The sequence below is a fragment of the Microtus pennsylvanicus genome, chromosome 4 (assembly GCF_037038515.1).
Source record: "Microtus pennsylvanicus isolate mMicPen1 chromosome 4, mMicPen1.hap1, whole genome shotgun sequence".
NCBI lineage: Eukaryota > Metazoa > Chordata > Mammalia > Rodentia > Cricetidae > Microtus > Microtus pennsylvanicus.
The window spans coordinates 97,548,057-97,564,498 of NC_134582.1; the positions used below are offsets into that span (position 1 = coordinate 97,548,057).

The 16,442-nt window shown below is 42.3% G+C and overlaps 1 protein-coding gene across 1 annotated transcript; it reads right to left on the minus strand.

Annotated features, from left to right (window-relative positions):
* Positions 1-5,576: 5,576 nt before the first annotated feature.
* Positions 5,577-12,828, minus strand: LOC142848790 (serpin B9-like). The gene is made up of 6 exons (XM_075970967.1): positions 12,655-12,828; positions 11,835-11,972; positions 11,262-11,379; positions 8,973-9,115; positions 7,224-7,379; positions 5,577-5,981 (listed from the first exon to the last, which is right to left on the minus strand). Exons 1-6 carry the CDS (start codon positions 12,820-12,822, stop codon positions 5,577-5,579), a joined length of 1,128 nt encoding a protein of 375 aa, XP_075827082.1. The 5' UTR covers positions 12,823-12,828.
* Between the last annotated feature and the right edge of the window lie 3,614 nt (positions 12,829-16,442).

Sequence of the window (16,442 nt, forward strand, 5' to 3'; positions counted from 1 at the left end):
CAAGGCATCTGTAACAGTGCAACAGCAGAGGCAGAGCTAACGTTGGGCGTTAAGCATACCCTGGGTAGGTTGGTGGGTGGCTGGAAAGTTTAGTTTCAGGGTGAGGATGGGATATTTAATTCAACCAGATGGAGGTTATTTGAGTAATGGCAACAAGAAGGAGGAGTTGAAGGCACTGAGGAGTGATACAGTTGAAATAATCTCTGAAAACCAGAGGGGGCAAAACATCTCAGTAGCCCTACACAAGCGTAAGGAAGCTACAGAACTAAGGAGGAAATTGAGGGATGGGTATGTGGCCACAGAGTCCTAGAAGGACAGAGGAGAAATGCTCACAAAAGCCCTGCATAGGCCTATGGAAGCTGCTTTTCCTGGAGGGACAGGCAAGAAATTGCTTGGAGTACTGATGTGATACAGTTGGAACAAACTCTGAAAGTTATGGAGGCATGTTGTAAGGAGAGGGCTGTTTGTTTGTCCCAGCCACCCAGCTAGCTTACACCTGAAATAACCACACAGAAACTGTATTAATTAAATCACTGCTTGGCCATTAGGTCTAATTTCTTATTGGCTAATTCTTACATATTAGTTTAACCCATTCCCTTTAATCTGTGTATTGCCATGTGGCAGTGGCTTACCAGACATTCAAACTGGTGTCTGTCTCAGGCAGAGGATCCATGGCTTCTCTTCTGACTCTGCTTTCTTCCTCCCAGAATTCAGTTCTGTTCTCTCTGCCTGCCTAAGTTCTGCCCCATCATCAGGGCCAATGCAGTTTCTTTATTCATTAACCATTGAAAGCAACACATTGACAGAAGGAACTCCTACACCAGAGGCAGATTGGCAAAACATCTCAGTAGCTCTACACTAGTCTAAGGAAGCTACAGAACTAAGGAGGAAGTTGAAGGATGGGCATGTGGCCACAGAGTCCTTGAAGGACAGAGGAGGAAATGTTCATGAAAGCCAAGCATAGGCCTATGGAAGCTGCTTTTCCTGGAGGGACAGGCAAGAAACTGGAGTACTGATGTTGTTAAGAAATTTCGGATAGAGTGGTATGCTCTGCTGATGATTAGCATTGACGCCTCCTCTCCAGGCCAAGCTGGACTGGACTAGACTGGACTGGGCCCATGCAGAATGCTTGGGGCTCTGTGTATGGACTGATGCCAAATGGGTGGAGAGAATCAGAGGTGGTGTTGGAGCTTTACTGTAGGTCAGGAGATCTGAAAGGAAAGTGGGGGCACCTGTGGACAATGGGGACTGTAGCAGTGGTAGCAATAGGGGCTTGGCTGAGACACTGGTTCAGGTGGGCTCCTCAGCACCATGGGCTATATGTAGTTGGGATGTGGAAAGACATGGCAGCACAGGCAGTGTAGCAGCTGGCATGCACAGAGTTCCTGGCAGTCAGTATTCCTGTAGCGTTCAAAGGGTTAAATACGAGATGAAATATTACATTATTTGTAATAGTTCAGAGTGTGAAGGGGTCACACAGAGGTCTTGGAGCAGACAAAAAAAAAGCAGAGACACATTCAGGCACCAAAGTTATTGCTGGGTGCTAAAGTGCACCATTACAATGAGTTTCTTGAGTGAATAAAGCCTTTCTATTTCCAATGGAGACTGGTGAGCCAAAGTCAAGAGACAGAGCATTCTCATTTCTCTGAAGAAGCAAAGAACAGAGATATCTGGAAGGAAGGACAGAGGTTGTCACCCAGGCTCCATCACCAAGAGGCAGAGCCCAGTGTATGTATAGAAGAATCCTGGATCTGTCAACAGAGCTTTGGGATGGTTAGGAATTGTTCACCAGATTCCAGCAGTGTACTCACCAAAAGAAAGGAAAGCTTGCTGGCTACAATGAACTGAACAGAATGTGCTCATCAGCTGTAGGAACATAGGGTGTTTAGGGCAAAACTCATCAATTCGGAGAAGGCTGGCACCTTAAGGTCTGAATGTGCAAGAACTGGGCCAAGGGAGGGATCCTATAGGCCAATATCTTAGTCATAGCATCATTGTTAGAAACAGAATCCACTCAGGACCCTAAAGATCAAGTTCTCACTGCAAAGGAGATTTATTTGTCCCCCAGAGGGACAGTGGGACAGAGGGTAAGGAATAAAAGACAAAGACAAAAGGTAGCAGGTGAGGTAGAAGGGGCAGGGAACATGGGAAAGGGGGCAAGTGTATTTGTTCCAGGATGGGGATAAAGGACTACCTCTGAATGGAGAGGAAACAATCATAGCCCATAGCAAAATGGCACTTTATAAAGGTAAAAGGGGGAAACCCCATGCTAGGATGAGGTGTTTAATTTTAATTAGGCATGTTGATTAGGAGAGACAAATGGGACTTTCTTTAAATTTATTTATTTATTAAGGATTTCTGCCACCTCCCCTCCACCGCCTCCCATTTCCCTCCCCCTCCCCCAATCAAGTCCCTCTCCCTCATCAGCTAGAAGAGCAATCAGGGTTCCCTGACCTGTGGGAAGCCCAAGGACCGCCCACCTCTATCCAGGTCTAGTAAGGTGAGCATCCAAAGTGCCTAGGCTCCCCCAAAGCCAGTACGTGCAGTAGGATCGAAAACCCACTTCCATTGTTCTTGAGTTCTCAGTAGTCCTCATTGTCCTCTATGTTCAGCTAGTCCGGTTTTATCCCATGGTTTTTCAGACCCAGGCCTGCTGGCCTTGGTGAGTTCCCAATTGAACATCCCCATTGTCTCAGTGTGTGGGTGTACACCTCATGGTCCTGAGTTTCTTGTTCGTGCTCTCTCTCCTTCTGCTCCTGATTTGGACCTTGATATTTCTGTCCGGTGCCCCAATGTGTGTCTCTGTCTCCTTTCATCGCCTGATGAAGGTTAATATTCAGGATGATGCCTATATGTTTGTCTTTGGATTCACCTTCTTATTTAGCTTCTCTAGGACTGTGAATTATAAGCTCAATGTCCTTTATTTATGGCTAGAAACCAAATATGAGTGAGTACATCCCATGTTCCTCTTTTTGGGTATGGCTTACCTCATTCAGGATAGTGTTTTCTATTTCCATCCATTTGTGTGCAAAATTTAAGAAGTCCTTGATTTTACTGCTGAGTAATACTGTAAAATGTATATATTCCATACTTTCTTCATCCATTCTTCCATTGAAGGGCATCTAGGTTGTTTCCAGGTTCTGGCTATTACAAACAATGCTGCTATGAACATAGTTGAGCATATACATTTGTTGTATGATAGGGCCTCTCTTGGGTATATTCCCAAGAGTGGTATTGCTTGGTCCAGGAGTAGGTTGATCCCAACTTTTTTGACTGCTGGACTTCAGTAGTTCAATACCAAATTGAGCTTTGATAGCCAGTTTCTGGAAAAGTGTGGAGGTCTAAAAATGTGAGCCTATTTCCACCTTGACCAAAAGTCAAGATTTGGAACTTACTTCTATTTCTTCAAGGTTATTGTGTTTCTACCTCAATAAAAGGTCCCACCTAGATTCAGAACAGAGAGTTCTGCTCTCTCAAGGTTATTGTCAACAGGTGTGGCTAATATATAGACCTTGTATTTCAGAAATGGAGGAGTAGATACCTTTCTACCTCAAACAAAAGTCTAAGGATCCAACTAAGGTTCCAGTTTCTTTAAGGAGATAAAATTTGATTCCACCCAGAAAGTGGTTTGCCTACAGAATGTTTTGGTCTAGGGTGTGAGTATGACTTTTTTTTTGTCCTATCAACAGAATATTTAACTATGGATTGTAGCCTGAGACCTTCAACCGTTCTGTTTGATTCCTTGGGTAACTGGTTATTCATCTTCAGGGGCAAATAGCCTGCCTTGAATTTCTTTTGGAATCTAAAGTTAGCTCTCTGTGTAAAGGCTGTCTTTGTGACTGAGAATCCTTTGCCAGTGTAAGTAATTTAAAGTATCATAGGAGCATATCTATTCATCAGAATTATACAATTGAGCAGAAGTCATCTTCCTGACTATCCATAGATATGTGTCTGCCCAGTAAATGTAAAGCACAGCACCAAATGCTTATGGAAAGAACCCCACAGTTGCTCTTATTACGGAGGTATGATAGTGGCACCAGAGAAAGGTATGGACAGAAAACCACGAGTCATTTATCGTCACTAACCCTATGGCTTTGGCAAGTGGGGCTCCCCAAGAGGGTTTCCCTGTTAAATACTAGTTGTCACTGCTGTACATTCCCACAGCCTCTTGCACCCAGCAGCTCTTCTCCAAGTGGGGGCAGTGCAGAAAAGTAGCATCCAAATACACCCAAACTTGATGAGATCTTGTGAGACTTGGTAGGAAACAGATTGTGTTAAAAGAATCAAATGTTGTACATTGTTAGAGAGTGTTAAATATCCAATGCCATATTCAGCAGATCTCTGATAATTTTTGAGGGCAATCTTTGAAGTATGCCTGATTTTAAGTAAACTTTAGTTGTTTTAGTTACTTGTTTTAGCCTTAACCTTGAAAACGTATGCATGAGACTAAATAAAGTTCATTTTGTAAAAAAAAAAATTATATTGAACTTAGCATGAGCACAAGTTTTGTTCTGAACATATTAAAGAATCTGTTTATTCGTTTATTTATTTATTAATTTTATTGAGCTATACATTTTTCTCTGCTCCCCTCCCTGCCTCTCTCCTCCCATTCAACCCTCTCACATGGTCCCCATGCTTCCAATTTACTCAGAAGATCTTGTCTTTTTCTACTTCCCATGTAGATTAGATCCTCATTCACATGTAGATTAGGGTTCTCACTGTTTTCTAGGTTCTCTGGGAGGGTGATTTGTAGGCTGTTTTTCTTTGCTTTATGTCTAAAAGCCACTTTTGAGTGAGTATATATGATATTTGTCTTTCTGGGTTGCCTCACTCACTCACTTTTATGTTTTCTAGAACATTTGTTTTGAAATGGTCTTTAAGGATGTGACAGAACTTGACTGGTACAATTGCTTGTGGAGAAAAACAATAGTTTACAAAATCATAACTTCAGCAAGGAGAAAATATAGTAGTTCAAAGTAGCTGTCATGGCAGATAGATAATTTGAGAGAAAGTAGTAAAGTCCAGCTGTTAGAGGACCACACTGTCTGCATCTGTCCCCAAGTCTAGCACAGTGGTGGGCACATACCTGGTGACTGGTGGACAGCAAAGAAAAGTAATATTAAAGTGTGCATTAAGGACCAATCACTGGGAAAACTGCAATAGCTGTCATCATCCACAGAAGTGTTCACTATGATGAGTACAGATTAAGACAAGTGATGGCAGGAGGTGAGGAGCCAGGAGAGCACTGAGTATATAGTTGGCATGATTTGTCTGTGCACTGTGTGTGGTGCTTATTAGGGTCACCATAGACAACTTTGTGGTTACCTAGTGGAATTGTTTGCCTCTTTTGTTGTTTTACATAACAGGGAACAAAAGCACTCTGTGACCCTGAGACCTGGCAAATGCCATAGATGTGGTCAGGAAAGGGGGAGATGAATGAGGACATCTGAAGATCAGAGTGCCAGGAGAAATGTACCCTCACCTTGAAACATGTTCCACCATATGCCCATCTTTACAGCGTTACAGAAGTTGTCAAGATGCTGAATTGAGAACTGTTCCTGACATGGTAATTGTGCCTATGGAGAGGAGAACCTGCCACAGAACAGGAGGCTATTGGTTTCATTGTGCCTGATGAAGAACAGGAAGGGGCGGTCTGCACGGAATGTTAGGTCAGGTTTACATGCACAGAAATAACTTATGAAGGCCGAGGCTGCTGCAGCTTCGGTGCCTTCTTCATTGACCTCCACAACACTCTTGTGAACAAACTTGGACAGACATAGGTCTTTCTCTGGAGACATTGCTGATGAATCAGCCTTGCTTCCTTGCAAGACATCCATCCTTCTCAAGTGCTGAAATACGGACTCCATTTTATAATCCTCTTCCAATTTAAATTTTGGAAGGAAAACCTTCATATTAATTGTCTTCATATAGTCTGGTTTGGTCCAGGCTGTTAACTTCTCAAAGGTGAGATTGTTTTCCACCTGACAAATTAGAATTAGAGACTGTCAGATTCACTGTTGAGGTCTTACCCAGAGTTTCATAGTCACTTCCTGCACACAGACTGTGCCATTATCCCACATGGGGCACTGCCTCTTCACATGGCCAGACAGCATGAGTGTCCCACTGTCCTGATAGTGTGCGGCTCCCTGATGGGTATGGAGGCCATCAGCCTGAGAGGTAGGAAGACCTGGCCACCTTCTCCTCAACCCACTGGAAGGGAGGTCTATTTCAGGGTAGATTGTGTTTTGTGGGTTGTGTGACTTAAATGTGAAATTTCTCAAAAGACTCTCATAGTAAATGCTTGCTCTGCAGCTCTTTGTACCTTTTTTAGGCATCAGGGGGATCTAGAAGAATGAAGGAAGCAGTTCCTGGAGGTTACCTATGAAGGACGTCCTTGGTTTTTCGTCCCTTCTTATTTTTCTGCTTCCTGATTACTAAAAGGCCTGTGATGTCTGCCAAATGCACCTGCCTCAATGGAACTGTAAAATGCGGACAGGTAATTTGAAAGGAGCTCTCTAAATCTGTATGCCTACATAAATCCTTCCCCTCCAATGTTATTTTTGTTAGGCATTTTATCAGTGATGAAAAACTAACACTACATATGCCATGCCACTGTTAGGGAGCTGGATGAGAAGAGCCAGGGAATCTGTTCTGATTACAAAGACCCCTTAGATCTTTCACACTGCACTGCCCTCCATTCAGAGTCTGGCTGTCATATAGTGGTGCATCTAGCTGCAAGGAAGAGCAGGAAGTCCCATAATGATCTGCCTGACTCTTCTATCTGCAGATGTAGCTCCTCCTCTTCCACTTTGTTAGGTTTAAGTGCATTATTTTTCTGTATATTTTATGTTCTAATATTTTAAAATAAAATAATAACAAGGGTCACGATGAAGTTCTCTTTACAGAGTGGTGTTATTTTCCAAGCACTATGCTAAGTTTGCTGCCTGAATTTCTCTCATTTCATCCTATCAGATCGTGATCATCATATCATATCCTTGTGATGAAGTTATAATATATGGCAAAGTCACACAACCCACAATAGGAGTCTTCAAAACACTAAAACCTTGTGCCTGGACACAATTCGAAGCTCAGTCTTTTAGTACCAACCACTCTCCATGAAGTTGCCAAGATGAAAAGAATTAATTATCGTCTAATGAGAACAGACACTGGACTCTTCTAGAAAAAATTTAGAGTCTCGAATAACACAACCTCTCCTGCCTCACCTGGCTGAGGTCCACACCATCATCCGGGAGCAGGACCACAAAGCTCAGCTCCAGGCCCTCATAGGGCATCACCAGCACCTGTGCCTGTACTTCATTCACGTAGGCGTGGTTAAATGTGTCTTCCTGATACATCATCTGCACTGGTCTTTTCTCACTCTGAACAGATGAACCCAGGACATAAAATACATTATTGAGAGAGGTCAAAAGGTTTCCAAATGAGCTGAAGTTAATGCCAGCAGTGTTCTCATCACTCACAATGACAACACTAATCATGACCCAGTGAACACTTAGTTAAAGTCTACCAGTCTCTTCCTGCTTTCATTAAAATAGTTGTTGTAAGCAGATATGGAACTGTAGTAGATAGGATTCTATGTGGTGGTAAAAGGCCTTGAACAAAACAGCTTGGTTAGAAACGGGTTCTTCTTCTTACAACTCTCAGGGCACATTCCCTCCCTGAGGGAATTCTGAACAGGAGCTGAGGCAGAAACCATAGAGGAGTGCTGCTTATTGGCTTGTTCCCCATGGATTTCTCAGCCTGATTTCTTATACAGTTTATGACCTCCTGCCCAGGGTTGGCACTAGCCAGAGTGGCATGGATCCACACCAATTATTAAGAAATGTGCCCCATAGACTTGTCTCAATGCCAATCTTATGGAGGCAGTTTCTCCATGTAGCGTCAGTCTTCTTAAATGGCTCTGGTTTGTCTCCAGTTAACAAAACAGCAACCTAGCAGACATTTATTTAGGAAACCTCATATGTTACCAGCAGGAGAAATGTGTCATTCAATTATTAATATTTTAAAGTCATAGTTGGGCCAATAATGTTCCACCAAGTCTCATGTTTCAAAGCCATTGTCCACAGGTTCACACTACTGGGGTCTGAACAATCCATTAGGACACAGGGCCTATTAGAGAAGAGTTAGGTTTTGGAGAGGGGCTGCCCCTGAAGAGGATTTTGACAATGCACCCCTCTTCCTTTTGCTTCCTGACTGCTGTGAGGTGACCAAACACCACCATGCATTTTCACTGCATGTTGTACTGTACCACCGAAACCCTAAGTTCTTGGACCCACTGACCCAGACTGAAACTACTGGGATCATGAGCTCCATTAAATATTTCCTACTTAAAGTTGATTATCTGAGATAGTTTGTTTCACTAATAGAAAGTCAGCTACTATCACACCAGAAATAGGATTTCACCATTTACTATTGTCAGTCATTGTATCTAAGGAGGCATAATCAATTGTAGTTAAAAGAAAAGTTTTCATACATTAGACTGGGATATTTCCATAGTGGTGTAAATGATACTGCAGGCAGATACATCTTCTCAGAAAACAGCCTTCTACTATGTATCATGCTTCATCTATATATTATACTAATATAATATAAGAAGTCATATCTGACATTTTTGTACATAAGGAAAATTTAGTTTAGAGAGAGGTAGAAGCAATGGTCACACAAGAAATTGTCAAAAGTGGAAATTGCCCCCAAAAGGATGAAAAATAATATAGGCCGTTAATGTTCTATATTCCTATCAATTTTCTATATTTTAACCTTGCATTCAAAAATATTAGTTTCTAATGGTTTTATGTGCCTTCCTATTCTCCATGTTTCTAGGCTGAGGATCAAGCTCAGCACCCACCAGGCATGCGATATCTACCACTGAACCCCAGAGCTACACACTCACCTTTACACATTTCCATGCAAGTTCTTTGACACACTGGCATGAACTTTTGGATACTGTTCCTTACCTGGTTTATTTTAAAGGGCATTTCCCTTGTGCTTTCTTTGTAAAACTGTTGATGCCACTTTCCTTTGAAATATAAGGCGTTGACAAGAACCAGCCTGGTCTCTGAATCAACTGAACCATCTGACAACAACTCTGGAATTTTCCCTTTTGAAAAAGCAGAGACATCATTCAGGTTCATTTTATACACGCATGAGAAATAAGATGATATTACATCTGGGCAGATTCAAGAATCACTTTCAAATTTGCTACAAAAAAAAAGAAACAAAAGAAAACAGGAAGCCAGCATTAATGCATGACTGGAGACCATGTGCACCGAATGACCATCCTGAAGATGAGGGTGCTGAATGATTTCCAAGTCTCTCACAGAAAGCAGGTTTGGAAAAAGCAGAAAAAGTGACTCCAGGATGGAGAATAAAGAAGCAGGAAATGTGGAAGGGGTCCCCGGGGACTAATGTTTAACCTTGGATGCTCTGGTGGGTACTATCTTGACAGTCTGAATCAACTAAGAGACATGTCTCTGCGCAGTCCTGTGGAGACATTTCCTAGGAAAGTGACTAAGGGGGAAGACACTCCCCTGAGTGGGCAATGCCTTCCTGTGCTGCCCTGACTAAAGGACTGAGGGAGAAGCAGCACTGCTTTTGCCTGCCTGCCTTCAGCCCTCGCTGATGAGTGCATCTATGCTCTTTGTGCCCCAGGCCTATGGTTTTTAGCTGACACTGGGACTCAGAACTTTGGCCTTCATGTGGACAAAGACTGGTGGCTTTCTAGAATCTTCTAGGCTTTCCATGCCAAACCGAGTCTTATAAGATCTTCAGGCTCATAGAGAATGGAAATGCTCCCAGATTCTCAAACACACCACATGCAGATGATCGTTGTGGGATTACTCCTTAAGAGAGGGCAGGCAACTCTGCCCTTTGTGAAGTCCAAGGCCATCCCCCCTACATTCATCAGCCTGTATTTTATATGCCAATCTTTTAAATCCCATCTGTTTTATATATTCATTTTGTTCCTCTAGAGATCACGGAGTAATACACTAATGTTAGATACAGAGTCTTATCTAGAATACCATGGCCATGCCCAATTCTAGCATAGCACAACATGTCAGAGACTCAAAGGCAGAAAGTAGTTTGTTGAATAGCTATTACTATTCTACACTCTCCGTCACCGAAAGAAACAACATAGGCAAGAGAACAGATTCCCTTCTTCTCCATTAAGGGAGATCCCATCAATGGTCAAGAGAATCCTGCTCATTTATAATATCAAAAGTGTAGAAGAGGTAAGATTCTAACAAAAAAAATGGGCAAATATTTGCGGAGTCTTTAAGAAAAGATTCTCATTCTTATCGTCACTCTGTTAGCACAAATAGGAATGTACTTATTGGGATAGAGCTGTTTGGATGGTTTAAATATCAGACAATGCTCTCAAAGATCTGTGAGACCAATTCTCAAGCAGTTATCTTTAAAATAGAAACAAATACGGCTTAACCCAATGGAAAGTTCCTTTAGGTCAATGTAGCTGAGCAGCCCTGATAGAGTATTTTCAATGGAAATCAAGGCTGCTTTCACCACATGTAAGTGAGGGATCTGGGGCAGGAAAGGTGAAATCAGAAACAGGTATCCTCTTCTACATAATGGTTGGGGGGGCGCGGGGCAATACAGACCTTAGGAAGAGGGAGCCCAGAGAAGACTTATGAGGAAGATTTCTACATGAATCTCCATGGTGGAATCATATGACCTGTCAACACCCCAGACCACCCCTGTCTTCTAATGTAAGCTGTTCAACTTGAAATCAGGCCCATGATTTCTCATGACATTTCTATCATCCCTCTGTCCTGAAGAAATACACAAAACTGGGCTGGAGAGATGGCTCAGCGGTTCAGAGCACTGACTGTTCTTCAAGAGGTCCCAAGTTCAGTTCCCAGCACCCCCATGGTAGCTCCCAGCTGTCTGTAACTACAGTTCCTGGGAATACAACACCCTTACACAGATACACATGTAGCCAAAAACCAATGCACATAAAATAAATAGAAACCATTTTTAAAAAGAAAGAAATATACAAATAACCCCATGTTTCAAATCTAACTGTCTGAATAAAACCTCCATGAATTCACTAAGGTCTAAATTATACCACATAGCATGATGTGAGTCTGCATCTCTTTGACTCCCTGAAATAACATGAGATTAGTCCATGAGGGTGAAGGGAAGTTAAAAGAAAGAGGAGGGAAGGAAGAAGAGAGAGGGGTGGATGGAAAGGACAAGAATGTGGGGTGTGAATAACTTGAAATTCTGACCTTCAGTCTGTTTGGAGACCCACGTGTTTATGTGCTTCCTGGACTCCTCTGGATCTTTGGCAAAGGACAGCTGCTCCAGCTCCGAGTGATAGAACTGAAGACAGGACTCCTTATAGGTCTTTGGAGAGAAAATGTTCAGAAAGGTAACATGGGCAAATAAAGTGTCTGCAAGGAACCTGACCTTCTGAATATTAAGACATTAAAGAACAAAACTAAAATGAGTGTAGATATCACTTTAAAGAACAAGCATCTTTTTGTACTAGGCCTTTGTAAGTGAGAATAGCCAGACCTGAATAAATAAAAATTATACAAAATTAGATTTAAAATATTTCAAAGTATCGTTATAGAATTTTGGTCTTGGTCAAAGTTAGGGAGTCGAGTCTCACTATGGAGACTATGCTGTCCTAGTGCGCGTGTCTGTCTTGTCTCAGTCTTCTAAATGGAGGTCTTATAGATTTGTACAATCGCTCTGGCTAAAAGTTTGCCCTTCATTTCCTCAAGATCTCTGGGATCCTTCTCTATAGCAACAATTATTTTCAAAGCAATTGATGTCATTCTACTGATTCAACTTACTGGGGGTAATTCACAAGTGCTGTCTGCAAAGATCCTATTGGCCATTCTAAGCAAGTATTTTTTTTCTGGCTTGTTCAGGTTTCTTAGAAGCCACTGGAAGCCCTGATGAATGTCTTCTTCTGTGTTTAAACCAAGTGTCTGTGAATGAAAACAATGAAATAGTATGACATCAGTAATGAAGAATTTTGGTTGTAAACAGAATTTGCAAGCAATTAAGAGATGTTTAAGGCAGGATATGAGATTCCGATGTAAAGACAATTGATATCAAACTAATTAAAAGCAGGTATTAGTCTCACTTTCTAATAAATTGTTACAAACTCTCTTGCTCTAAAAATGAATTAGATCTAAGAAATCTGTGTTTCAAATATTTTTGTCATTTTTTTTCTCTGAAGTACTTGGGACTAAACAAAAGGCCTTAAACATTCTCCAGGAGTCCTACAACTGAGTTGTAATTGCAACACCCTCCTTGCATTACACAAAAATACAGACAAACCTCATGTGGAACTAAGTTGTGCAGGTAGCCTTGAACTTGTGATCATCCTGTCTACATCTCCTTAGAAGCTGGAATTTAAAGCCTTGCCACAATACCTACCATGAATCTATTTATGCACCATATTCTAAGTGAAGTCTGGAGACAATTTTGAGACCTTATCAAGTCATTACTCATGAAAAAATCATTGCTTTAAAGAAGTCTTACTGCAGAATATTCTCTTCCTTCATTTTAGCCCCTGTCCCATGAAACTGGTTATGCATATTCCTATCCTTGCTTCTCTGTAGCTCTTAGGTATGTGAAATGGGTGTCAGGTGACAGGGAACTTACCTGTGATATCTGGACTGCGGTGTCTCCCTTCGCCCCCAAGAGGACCATAGCTAGAGCAGAGGAGACGCTCACAGGAGAGTAACATACATTTTTCGAAGGGTTGTTCTGACAAAGGATCTTTAAAAGGTGGATGGCAAAGGTGCCGTTTGCTTCAGACAGAGTGTTCATGATGCAGAGTCTGGAGGCAAAGGAGAAATGGTACTCAGTACAGCGCTGGAGGTTCACTGATCTGACTCAGGGAAATCTGGGACTCTACTCTTGGTTCTCATTTCAAAGTTATAAGAACATAAAATTGGATTTTACAAATTCGTTCTCAGTCACAGTCCTTCCAATTTTAAGGTTATTATCTAAGTGTGGTCACGGCAGCAGACCAAACAAGCATCTGTCCCATATGTGTAGGTAGAAGGTCAGATCTTCAGGACTGCACGCACAGGACACAGCTGAGAGAGAGGGACTCTAGTCTCCTTCCATACAGTCTAGCTTTTCTCTGTGAAGATGGTGAGGTCAAGGATAAAGAGGAGAAGGAAGAGAGAGGAAAGGAAGAAGAAAATAGCCATGAACATCCAGGTCACATGCAGTTAACATGGGATCACTTATTTTAAGGAGGGAATGAGGAGAGCTCAGATTGGAGCAAGCCAGCTGACCTTTAGAGCACACAGAAGAAAGGAGTTAATTCACAGATACTTGAGGAGAGGGCTGAGGTAGTCAAATGGGCTCGGTGATAGGACCAGAGAGGAAAAAGGAGAGAAGACAATGGAGAAAACCACTGAGACCCAGCAGCACCTATTCCTGACTGAGATGAATCAATACAGCGTCAGGATTCCAGCACTAAGCCCAGGCTCACTGCCAATGGCCAACTGCGTTTCTAGAGAATTTTCTTATGTGAATAGCCACCAGATACCACGTGCCCTCTGTCACTTTTACTAACATTCGTTTCCTGGAGTTCCTTCCCCCGACTCAGGCTGGTTCTACTAAACATGGACTCTGCTGGTCCCATAGACTTGGACTGAGCCAGGCATTCTTACCTGTCTCCTTTACAGCCTCCAAGTGCAGTGTTCAAGGCTTGATGCTCCTGGAGTGCAGTCTAGCAGCCTACCCTGTTCAGGAAGCTTCTTTATTCACTGCAGGGTGGTGACATCATCTCAGAGCCCCAAGCCAAGGGTGGAGACAGTGACCTGACCAGATCTCATCCAGCTCTGTCCTCTGCTGGCTGGGGATGGGTGGGGGTGGGGAACACCTGGGCCCTGAGAAAGGAAAAAAAAACAGTGAAAGCTTAGGGTCTCTGAATGACAGGGCACCAAGGGAGAAACTTCTCCAGGGAGCCAAAAGAGCCCGGAAGCTGTAGCTGATTACAAGCCTCCTTCCATGCAAGAGGTTCAGCTGTGAAGAAGTTGGCTCCAGGTGTCCTGTTAGGTTTGCACTAGCATAGACCCTGACACACAATCCTGGTGCTAACTTCCAGAAGAGACCTTCGCAAATGCTGGAGTATATACTGCTCCATTGGAGGACTTCTCCTTGTCAAATGGCAGAAACAGACATGGAGGCAAATTTGCACAGAACATCGTGTCCTCCATCCCTGGACAGGGCACAGTGTATTTGAACAACTAATGAGAGTCCTCCTCAAATTTGGCACCTTAGGTGCCTTACATTCTTTAACTTTAAATTAAAGTAATGTATTTTATGTATGTGAACGTTTTGTCTGCATGTATGTCTGTGCACTAATTGCATGTCTGATGCCCACAGAGGTCAGAACCTTGGATTGGAGTGTTTCTGAGATCCTGGGGATATTTGTCCACCTGGCTATGGTGATGTCAGATTAGGAACTATGATCCAGGACAGATGTATTTATATCAGAAACCCTTGTTCTCAAGACATTAATAGTTTAAAAAATATGTTCTGTGCCTTTGAGTATGCTTGTGTAGCTATATGACAGTCATCACCATCCAATCCCTGACTTTTATGTTTTCTTCTGATTATCAATATTCATTTCCCACACGCACCCTCCTGCCTATCAATGAGTAATCTGCTTTCTGTCGGTGTTTGCCAGTAATGACCATTTCTTGTGAATGAAATATGTGGTCATGTGTGTGGTCTTTTTTAAGTACCTTGATATTTCCTAGGTTCATTCTTACTGTTTCACGTGCCCATGATTGGGTTTGGGGCCACAGACACGCTGCACACTGCCACCTTCAACAGGCTGAGTTCTTTTCAAAGACCTAAACTCAGGTCAAGCCATAGTTCTTGGCTTCCCCCCAGAAAGGAATTTCAGGATGAGCCAGTGTAACTCAGAGTTGGATTATTAAGAAACACAAACATACACACAGACACACACACACAAACACACACACACACACACACACACACACACACACACACACACACACACACACACGTAACATACAAAGAAAGACCCAGTAGGAAAAGAGAGAATGGGACACATATGAGCATTCATGTGTCTCAAGGAGAGCTTGGCTTCAGTGTCTTAGCAGTAGCTACACATGTGGCTTTAGTGAGTCTCCAAAATTACATCCTAAAATGATGCTAAAGAACCCTACCCCCATTTTATTTACTTGAGGTCAATTTCTATTTGTTCAGTTATTTAAGAACAAATTGTAAAACTATAATAATTTAACCCACATGAGACCAAGACACATAAACAGAACTTCAAGATGAGTAGTTGGGAAATAGGATCATTAGAGACTTCACACACACACACACACACACACACACACACACACACACACACACACAAATGATCAGCTAATAACATCTACAGGATCACACATCCCGTTATCCCCAAGGTCAAGGTTTTATTCTGCTGAGATTGAGAGCTCACTCAGTTCCCCACTCCCTGTGTCAGACTCAGTCTAGAAAGCCTTCCTCTCCATGTGCTCTCCTTCCAGTCTTATGGATGCCCAGCTTCCCACCAATCTCTTCCTCCCAGAAGGTTCCTGGTGCCATTGGTTTCTTCAGGGAGTTCATATCTTGTTGCTTGGCTCCATGTGTCCACAGAGGCTGCTCACACCACTTGTCTTCCAACCCCTGACCCAGCAGGAAGTGACAGCAGCTGAAGGTATGTCAGCTTGAAGCTTGCTTTCTCATCTTGCTTGAGGGAAGGGTTAGGTCATTTACGTGCAGAGCAGCATCTGCTTCCTCAGTCACCCTGTGTTCTCTACCCTGAAGGAGATTTTAACCTTCCCTATTCCTAGTGTTACCTTACCTGTTGCTTATTGATCTGCATTAATCAGTTTAATACCAGCATTTGCCACACCTTCTGCATACTCTAGAATCCTGGGGACTTATTTTTAAATTATTCCTGAAAAAAAAAACATTGTTTCTAGGAATACCTTGCCTACAATTCCTTTTCACATGACCCTGTTTACCACAACTGGAACATATGACATTTTGCTTTTTCTTCAAACTTTTAGAAATTACTTCTCCTATCAGAATAGCATCATGAATGTAAAATCCACTATCATCCGTATTTTGAATCCATTCGTTTATTGGTTCCAATCTTCCCTTTAAAGGCCTAATAATAGCTTTGCATTCTGAATTAACATTTTCAAAAGCCAAAAATTCTATTAATATTTGTCTGACTTCTGGATCAGATACTTTTCTATTTATAGCTGATGTCAATCTTTCAAGAAATCAGTCAAGACTTCTTTTGTGCCTTGTATAATTTTAGTAAATGACTCAAACCACTTTCCCGATTCTTCATCCCAATCCCAAGCATTTAAAACTTCTAAAAAACATAGCACCAAGGTGAAACTAACAGATTCAAGCTGACT

Coding starts and splice junctions, on each gene's coding strand:
- LOC142848790 (XM_075970967.1), bottom strand. CDS start 12,822: ATGAACACTCTGTCTGAAGCAAACGGCACCTTTGCCATCCACCTTTTA. Junction 11,380..11,834: donor GCACTTGTGAATTACCCCCA/GTAAGTTGAATC, acceptor TTCTCTCCAAAG/ACCTATAAGGAGTCCTGTCT. Junction 5,982..7,223: donor ATGGTGTGGACCTCAGCCAG/GTGAGGCAGGAG, acceptor CTAATTTGTCAG/GTGGAAAACAATCTCACCTT.